Consider the following 9,400-nt stretch of genomic DNA (forward strand, 5'->3'; position numbering starts at 1 on the left):
CTATACCATGCTTAGTTGCAGAGAAGTCGTTTATATGGAAATAGCCAAATTGGCCCTCTTTTGACCCCCCGCCCCTCAGGCCCCCGGGGGTCAGCCCTATCATTTGCACAATTTTGAATCCCCCACCCTATAAGGATGCTACCATTGCATTATGGGTGCTATACCATTCTTAGTTTCAGAGAAGAAGTTTTTTATATGGAAATAGCCGAATTGGCCCCTTCTTCTGCCCCGCCCCTCAGGCCCCCGGGAGGTCAGCCCCATCATTTGTACAATTTTGAATCCCCACCTTATAAGGATGCTACCGTTGCATTATGGGTGCTATCCCATGCTTGGTTTCAAAGAAGTCGTTTATATGGAAATAGCCATTTTGACCCCGCCCCTCAGGCCCCCCGGGGGTCAGCCCCATCATTTGTACAATTTTGAATCCCCACCCCTATAACGATATACTACCATTGCATTATGAGTGCTATCTCTTGCTTAGTTTCAGAGAAGAAGTCTTTTAGTGGAAATAGCCAAATTGACCCATTTGACCCCACCCCTCAGGCCCCCGGGTGGGTCAGCCCCATCATTTGTACATTTTTGAATCCCCACCCTATAAGGATGCTGCTATTGCATTATGGGTGCTATATCCCATGCTTGGTTTCAGAAAAGAAGTCGTTTATATGGAAATAGCCAAATTGACCCCTTTAGGCCCCGCCCCTCAGGCCCCCGGGGGATCAGCCCCATCATTTGTACAATTTTCATTTAGTAGCCCATAAGGATGCTACCATTCAAATTTTGTTGAAATCCGACCAGTGGTTATGAAGAAGAAGTCGATTGTTGACGGACGACGGAAGCCGGACGCTGCGGTATCCCATAAGCTCACCTCGGTCCTTCGCACCAGGTGAGCTAAAGATTGTAAACGTTTTGGGACGATTTGACTCTTACTCGAGACGATCATTTCGGCCATACAGAAAACAAGTCACACAATCACAAAATCCATTAAATCCAACTTGTTCCATAGAAATTCCTTTGAAATATCCGTGACTAACAAACACTGTTATTTATATACTCTTGTAACCAGTTTGAGAGTTACAAATGATGATGTATCCGAGTACGTTAAAGTCGGCAACTTAAAACTGTATTATATAGATACTCGTAACGTTAAACAGGTTGGGCACAACCTTGAATATGGGTAACAGTTACCCAATAAAGTAACAGTAACCTGTCGATCCAGTGTAATTAGTTTCCTATTCTGCGTTATTAGAGTCCGATCATGTCTAATTAGTATCCTATCCTGCCTTATTAGAGTCCGGTCATGTCTTATTAGTGTCCTATCCTGCATAGTCTTATTAAAGTCCAAGAGTGTCGGACGTTCCGCCCTAAACTCTTTCGCCGCAAATTTCATTCGTTTTCGCCCCCAAAAACTCATAAACGCCCCAACTTGTTTCGCCCTTAAAGCTCATATCGCCCCAAATAAAGAATTTCATGTCTCTTTCATCCTATTTATAAACAACATCTTACCAATTATTGTTATGTTATCGTTTTGCTGTAGTGAGTCACTGACAAGAGTGTGTAACTACTGTTATATATAGATAGATCTATAGAATAGACAAATTTGTAACGAACAGAAATTCGTTGTAATGAATGAATGTAAGTTTACAAAAGCTTTTAAGAAGTACAATTCACGAATTCAAAGTACTGAAAAGATGTGAATCTAGATATTATGCGTGTTTATGAAATAAAATCGGAAAACACGATATTTTGAAATGGTGTCGTTCGATCACGTCAAAATGTAGTGCAGTGTTTTTAACGATATTTAGAAACTTGATGTTATCCAAACTGAACGATTGGTTGGTCATTGTTGTGCAAATATTACTGAAACGTCTTCTTCTTCTTCTTCTTCTTATGAGAAACACAAATCCATCGATGCCGATGATTATATTGTGCGGATTGGCAGAGGCGTGATTGTGGAAAAAAAGAGTGAAGTTATTTACAGTGATCGTGAAGGTGCATGTTATTTTTTTTTATTATTATTTTCTTTTAGTGACAGTTATAAGATAAAAATATGATAGAAATTTTAGGGAGTGGGGTTTAGGTCTTCAAGTTCTGTTTTTAGGATATGTGACTTGAAGACCTCTAGTGTAGTGCTTTGTACTGTAGCCACCGGTAGGATGTTCCATTGTTTAATTGTGTGTGGAAAAAAAGAGTGTTTGAATATGTCCTTGGTGGCAGCTATATGTCTATATGTGAATGGATGTGATTGTCTCGTCCTGAAGTCTGTCAGATTGAGAATTTGACTATAGTTTATTGCCACATGATGGATGGTGTATGATTTTATAAAATAAAATTAAACGTGTTCTTGTTCTGCGTGTTTGTAGTGAGGTCCAGTTGAGGTTTTCCATCATGTCTTGTACTGAACTTGTGTTGTGGTATCTGCTTGTTGTATAGCGTGCTGCTCTGCGTTGTGTTTTTTCGATTTATAACTAACGTTATTGGGTAAACTGAAATTCAAAGATCACATATGTAAAGAGCAGTCACAGTTAATTGAAATATTTGAATCATCCCTGAATTACGTCATGGCTGCTTCATAATTATTATGTCTTCACAACACATTAAATTAGTTTGAATTAAATTCTTCATACTTCTCTTAACAGTATAGGTGCATGATACTTGTAACCCTGTTATTCTTCTCTTCTCTTCCTGTTTTCTCTGAACTTTATTTACGTGACTTTATCGATTCTAATTTCCTGCTTATAACTACAACATAAGTAAAGTTACCAACGTATGTTAGACATCTACTTATAATTGGGGTACCCTACGTCAAATGTATAAAGAGAAAATGTCTACGCGTAAGCTTTGTATTTCAACATAATATAGAGCTTTCACAAACAGATGATGAGATAAGATAATGTATTAACGTCTTACATTCCATGATTTTCAATAATATTAAAACATTAAAAGGTACAAATCATAAAAAAAACACTCTAAAAATAGTTATGAGAGACTTACAAAAAATAAAGTATAAGTAGTAATGTATGAGTTCCGTAAGACCCCCTAGAAATTATGATACCGGTAACACCCCTTCAAAATTGTGATATTCGTCGCTCCCCTATGTATTGACGATTGTTAGGCAAAGATGATGACGTAAGTACTGATCTGGTCTTGAGTATTCTCATTCATCAGAGTTACTTCCCTTTCTTTCACTCTGTCAGTATAGCGATAGCTTGGTCTAAAGGATAGTAAAGAAACTACGTTGATTTAATAATCATTTTACAAAATAGACAGAACACGGTTATTCTATAAACGGGACAAGACGATGCTAGGTTAGTTAGAATCAGATCAAGTAGGAGGGTTTAGAAATATCATAGGCATGATTTTCCAAAATAGACAGGACACGTTTGGAGATATACAGAATTCTATATACGGGACAGGACGATGCTAGGATAGTTAGAAGTGGGTTAAGTAGGAGGGTTTCGAAAGGTTTGTTAATTATAAGTAATGATTGTACAAAATAGACAAACGAGTGTTATATAAGGGAGTTATACGGAATTCTGTATACGGTACAGGACGATGCTAAGTTAGTTAGAAACGGGTCAAGTAGGAGGGTTTCGAAATATATGTTAATTATAAGTGATGATTGTACAAAATAGACAAAATGAGTGTTATATAAGGAATTCTGTATACGGGACAGGACGATGCTAGGTTAGTTAGAAACGGGTCAAGTAGGAGGGTTTCGAAATATATGTTAATTATAAGTGATGATTGTACAAAATAGACAAAACGAGTGTTATATAAGGAATTCTGTATACGGGACAGGACGATGCTAGGTTAGTTAGAAATGGGTCAAGTAGGAGTCGAAAGGTTTGTTAATTATAAGTGATGATTGTACAAAATAGACAAAACGAGTGTTATATAAGGGAGAAACGGAATTGTGTATATGGTACAGGATGATGCTAGGTTAGTTAGAAACAGATCAAGTAGGAGAGTTTCGAAATATCATAGGCATGATAGAACACAAAATAGACAGGACGCGGTAATGGAGATATACGGAATTCTATATACGGGACAGGACGATGCTAGGTTAGTTAGAAAGGGGTCAAGTAGGAGGGTTTCGAAATATATGTTAATTATAAGTGATGATTGTACAAAATGGACAAAACGTGTGTTATATAAGGAATTCTGTATACGGGACAGGACGATGCTAGGTTAGTTAGAAACGGGTCAAGTAGGAGGGTTTCGAAAGATAACAATATCAAAGGTATGTTGATTGACATTTTACAAACTAATCAGAACACTATTATATAAGGGAATTCTTTAAACGATTACTGGAACAAAAGATAGAAATGGATCGTGAAGGAGATCGTGTGGAATTACGTTTCATTGAAATATATGTTCACGTAACAGAGGATCAGGAGAGAGTATTAGAGTGTTTAATAGAGATATTTTCGGACTTATTTAGATTGTTAGGGATACAAATTATAGATACATCGGTCGGGTTATAAGAAACAGGTTATTTAGTGTTCGATCGTCAGTCTTCAATATGGCTCTACGAGAGATAGGAGAGAATTTGTATGCTTACACGGGTATGTACAACGATGAACTCCATGTTAAATTAAAGAAACTGATGCCGGACGGAGATGGACAACTTCAGCCTGTTGACAACAAAGGTATGTACATGTCCAAAACATCTTTCGTATTTTCGCAAGAAAAAAATAATATATATATTCTAATAATTATTGTAGATTTTAGGTGTTATTTCGGACTGAAGAAGGCCCTATAGCGGCTGAATATATATATTCCATAGACATGATTTTGATTTTACTTTGAATTTATTTTGGCCTTTTATTTCAGATTATTAATATACTAGCTTTATACCGTTTTTACCTCATTATTATTGTAGATTTATTTATTTATTTACTTATTTACAGGAATTTCCCTAAGTGTCCAGCAATGGGAGACAATCGACGGGCACTCCCAAGAGATAGACGCAGAAATATCACGCGTCACGGAGCTGGAGGCTACAAGTAAGAAGTCGTGGAGGATTTCCCCAAACCGCTTTTTGAGTGTTACTCGATTACAGAGTAAATATATGAGTGTCTACATGACGCTCGTCAATATAAGAGTCCATTTTATGAAGGGAGCTGAAGAGCCTGTCAACCCTACCAGATTCGGGGTGGCGATGAAAATCGCAGAATGGTATAAATTGATAGGAATGAAAGCCGGTATCAATAGAGATATAACTGGAGGGAAATCAAAAGCCGATGAACTAATGACGGAATGTATTTCATTTACCATTTCCCAGGAAGTGAAGGATATGTCTGCCAAGAACTGTCATGGGTGCCAAATAGATCACCCGAGTCAAAAAAAGTATCAGACATCGGGGTGTCTGATAGAAACCTGTCTGATAGAAGACTGGGCTGAACTGATAGAAACCTATTTCGATTGTGCAGTTGACTGCATTAAGAGAAAGGATGTGTTAGCGTTATTCATTAAAACATGGGATGACGGCGACGACGAGGAAGTGGATCTGTATCGACTCTATAGGAGCGTTCTCCGCTCTAGTGAAGTGCTTGCCCTAGCCAAGCTAAGGCAATGGAAACACTTGGTTGAATAACAACTGAGTTTAATAAAATAAAAGAGAGAACATATATTTTTTTGAGTTTGTATTTTATTAATATTATAACCAATATATAGCAGAAAATATTGAATACAGATAAATGTCGTTAGATGTACAGTCTGTATTGAAAAATCGCAGCACATTGATATTTCGGACCCGTAGCAATAGATAAACGAGACAATAAACCCCGCATAATGTCGAATTGTAACTCTGTATATGAGTTGAAGTGACAAATTTTTAAGACACAGAATGTTGTTTCACGAAATCAACAATCGAGATAGGAATAGAAGTAGCCAATGGGTCGAATATCTCTGCGCTGTGATTTTTATCGAAATGCAATGCAATCCAATGTCCATACAAGGAGCTAGGCATCGTGTTGACTATAAGAGAGCACGGAAACGACAATACACTTAGCTTTGTAAAGTATCTCGCGAATACACACCCAAAAAATCACGACCTAGAACTGAATCGGTCTTAGCGAGACGATTAAGTTGACTATTGTTCATGACAAATGACGTTACGAGTTTGATCTATCTCAAGATAAGCATTGGCGGCAAACTGCGGCTGAAGCTGGAACCCATACAAGGCGTACCCGCCCGGCCAATTGTCAGGGTCGATTGCGTTGTCCGCGTCTAGATCGGATTTGTTTGCGACCTCGTAAGGCTGCGAAATGCCATGACATAACACTCCCCAGTCGTGTCGGAAAGCTCCAACTTATGAGGTCGCGCGGGGACACTTACATTGTCGAGATAAACAGCGACACTTGACGCGTCAAAGGGTTGAAAGTTAAACGGATTTTTGTCGTAAGCCCCCGTATAGGCGTCGGTGGAGACTAATCCAAACACTAGCTTTCTAGGTACCTTCGACTGGTAGATATTGTCCCAAATGAAGCTGGTCTGTCCAACGGGTATGGACGCTGACTTAACGTCAGTTCGTATATAAGGGTCAGTTCTAATGCTCCCACGATCACGTCTGGATTCACTTGAACCCTGCAAGCGCGGAATAAAACTTCCTGTAGTTCAATCTTATAGTCCGGGGTCGATTCCGCTGACATCACAGAGAACGCGGCATTATTTCGATAGAGCTTGATATCGACGTCGACACTGTTAAGTATATACCTGTCCAAGCGACACAGGTCTTCTAATAGCGGTCCGATCATGTCCACGCTTTTGCTGTTCTTTGTAAACGCGTTGCACTCAAACAGGCCCGAGTTTTGGCCATCCGGGTCTGCATCATCCATGGCGTTCGGCGTGTCCTGAAAGTAGAGTTGCGACGTAAACTGAGTTTTCTTGGTCGATATTCCGCAATTCAATAATGTCTGCAAAAACGCCTTGTACGCGTAATTGCCCGAATTACTGGTGAGTTGTCGACCTTGCAGCGACACGTCTACCTGACTCCACAGTGTCTGTAGCGACATAGGCTGACATACTGTCATACTTCCAAGAGGAGAACATTCCGGTCTCTCATGTTAAACGCATCATGACGAGAAAAAGTGGGAGCTTGGTCCCAACACACACTTTTATCTTCACATTCGCTACACCAACATTACCACAGAGCGTAACTGTTGGATACCAACGTTACAATGTCACTGTCTACATCCCTAATCCATTGAGGTGCCGTAACTGCCAGAGGTACGGCCATCATGAGAACAAATGTAGACGGAAAATGGTATGTCAGTACTGTGGCCGTGAAGGTCACGACGAAAAAGACGAATGTGACATTGTCAACCGTCACTGCGTCAATTGCGGGGGTGACCATGCTGCGTCTGCTCGCACCTGTCCTGCCTGGACTCGGGAGAGGGAGATATTACGGGTCAAATATACCCGAGGTGTCTCCTTCCCTGAAGCTAGGAGGATAGTCGAGTGTTCAGACCTGAATGTGGCAACCTATGCCCAGATCACCCGCGCAAAGACGCCTGTTGACAGTGTCACCGTCAAACATGCGTCGGTCCAGGCCTTGGTTGACAAGCCTAACTGGGACAATGATGTCCCAGATATGGCTGATGCTAGGGCCTGCAAAGTAATCATGGGGGACCCGAACAGGTTCAAGTCAGGTCCATCTAAACCACAACACAAACCACAACAAAAACCACAACAAAAACCACCTGGAGCTAAAACACCAATCCCACCGGCGTCTCCAGGACTTGCACAACACCAAACACCGAACATTAGAAAAAAAGTTACCGCCGCTCGTCATAGACGTGCTACATCTTCACCGTCTATTGACGTAAAAAAACTCCCTGAGAAAGCCAAGCCAAGCGACCAGCAAATACACCACCGCAGGAGCAACGCCAGACCAAAACCACCAAGGTAAAGCTGGCGAGGCTCCCTGCACTAAACAACAAACCCAGTAAGGGATCAGATGACCCTATCCTTGGACGGAACATCTATGATGTTCTATCGGACGACAGCGAGTTTGGTGACAACACATTTATTGCCACCAAACAACCTGCTTCAAGTAGTCCTGTCGGTCCGACAAACTATCCTCAAGGATCAATATAGAGACAAACACTATCATACAATGGAACATACGCGGATTTAAAGCGAACATAGAAGAATTAAAACATCTTATACAAACAAAAAACCCATCCATATTCTGCCTTCAAGAAATAATGCTGAAAGACACCATCAATCTCCGACAATTTACACTATACACCAAAACTCCAACAACAGGTGGCCGCCCATCAGGTGGTGTGGCGGTGGCGGTGCATAAAAACGTTCCTCACAGACACATTCAGCTAGATACCACCTTGCAAGCTGTTGCTATAAGCGCAACTCTTCACCGAAAAATAACAGTCTGTTCTATATATTTACCTCCAAATACTCCATTTAGTTGTGATGAACTGAGTAACATCGTATCACAACTACCAGTGCCATATATTATCATGGGTGACTTTAACGGTCATAATAGCCTCTGGGGCTCCCCAGGCACTGACGATAGAGGTAGACGTATCGAAGATTTTATTAATAAAAACAGCTTATGTTCTATAATAAACAATGCCCCAACATATTTACACCCTGCCTCTGGCTCGCTTACCTACATTGATCTATCATTGTGCCATCCATCAATTCTTCTGGATTATGATTGGATGGTCAACGGTGATCTCTGTGGGAGCGATCACTTTCCAATTATACTTAAAAACATAGGGTCACCAAAACTTGAGGAGCCTATTCCTCGTTGGAATCTACATAAGGCGGACTGGGTTCAATTTAAAAATTTGTGCGCAGAGGAGCTCATTGAGGAAAAATTTTTGAACCTCGATGACCCCATTAAAATTTTCACAGAAGCACTCGCTTCTATCGCTACAAAAACCATACCAAAATCCGTGCCAAAAGCCTACAAAGTTTCGTCTCTCAAATGATTCATTTATCAATAGATCTGGTAGAAATTCCGCTCTGAGGCGGTACTTGGCTTCGCCAACCGTCTCAAACTATAACAATTTTAAAATTTGGAGAGCAACAGCTCGAAGGTCTATCAAATCCGACAAGAAAAGTACTTGGAAAGAGTACGTCTCAAAAATTAATTCCAATACATCTTCGAAGAAAGTTTGGGAAATGATTGGTAAAATCAGTGGGAAAAGAAAAGCAACACCATCCTCCCACCTCATTAACAACAATAAAATATTTTCTTCAAAATCCGAAATAGCTGACGCCTTTGCCAAAAATTTTGCTAAAAATTCATCCATCAAAAATCATTCCAAAAAATTTCAAAAATTTAAAAAGGAAAAGGAAAAAAGACGTCTTAATTTTAAATCCTCCAATAGTGAAAGTTAGAATAGGCCTTTCGAGATACCAGAATTGC

At 40.1% G+C, this 9,400-nt stretch overlaps 1 protein-coding gene across 1 annotated transcript; it reads left to right on the top strand.

Annotated features, from left to right (window-relative positions):
- Window positions 1-1,165: 1,165 nt before the first annotated feature.
- LOC138309504 (uncharacterized) lies at window positions 1,166-5,614 on the top strand. Its single transcript, XM_069250718.1, has 2 exons — window positions 1,166-4,649; window positions 4,911-5,614. Exons 1-2 carry the CDS (start codon window positions 4,523-4,525, stop codon window positions 5,594-5,596), a joined length of 813 nt encoding a protein of 270 aa, XP_069106819.1. The 5' UTR covers window positions 1,166-4,522; the 3' UTR covers window positions 5,597-5,614.
- The last annotated feature ends 3,786 nt before the right edge of the window (window positions 5,615-9,400 follow it).

This window comes from Argopecten irradians, chromosome 15 (assembly GCF_041381155.1).
Source record: "Argopecten irradians isolate NY chromosome 15, Ai_NY, whole genome shotgun sequence".
NCBI classification, from domain to species: domain Eukaryota; kingdom Metazoa; phylum Mollusca; class Bivalvia; order Pectinida; family Pectinidae; genus Argopecten; species Argopecten irradians.

Coding starts and splice junctions, on each gene's coding strand:
- LOC138309504 (XM_069250718.1), top strand. CDS start 4,523: ATGGCTCTACGAGAGATAGGAGAGAATTTGTATGCTTACACGGGTATG. Junction 4,650..4,910: donor TCAGCCTGTTGACAACAAAG/GTATGTACATGT, acceptor ACTTATTTACAG/GAATTTCCCTAAGTGTCCAG.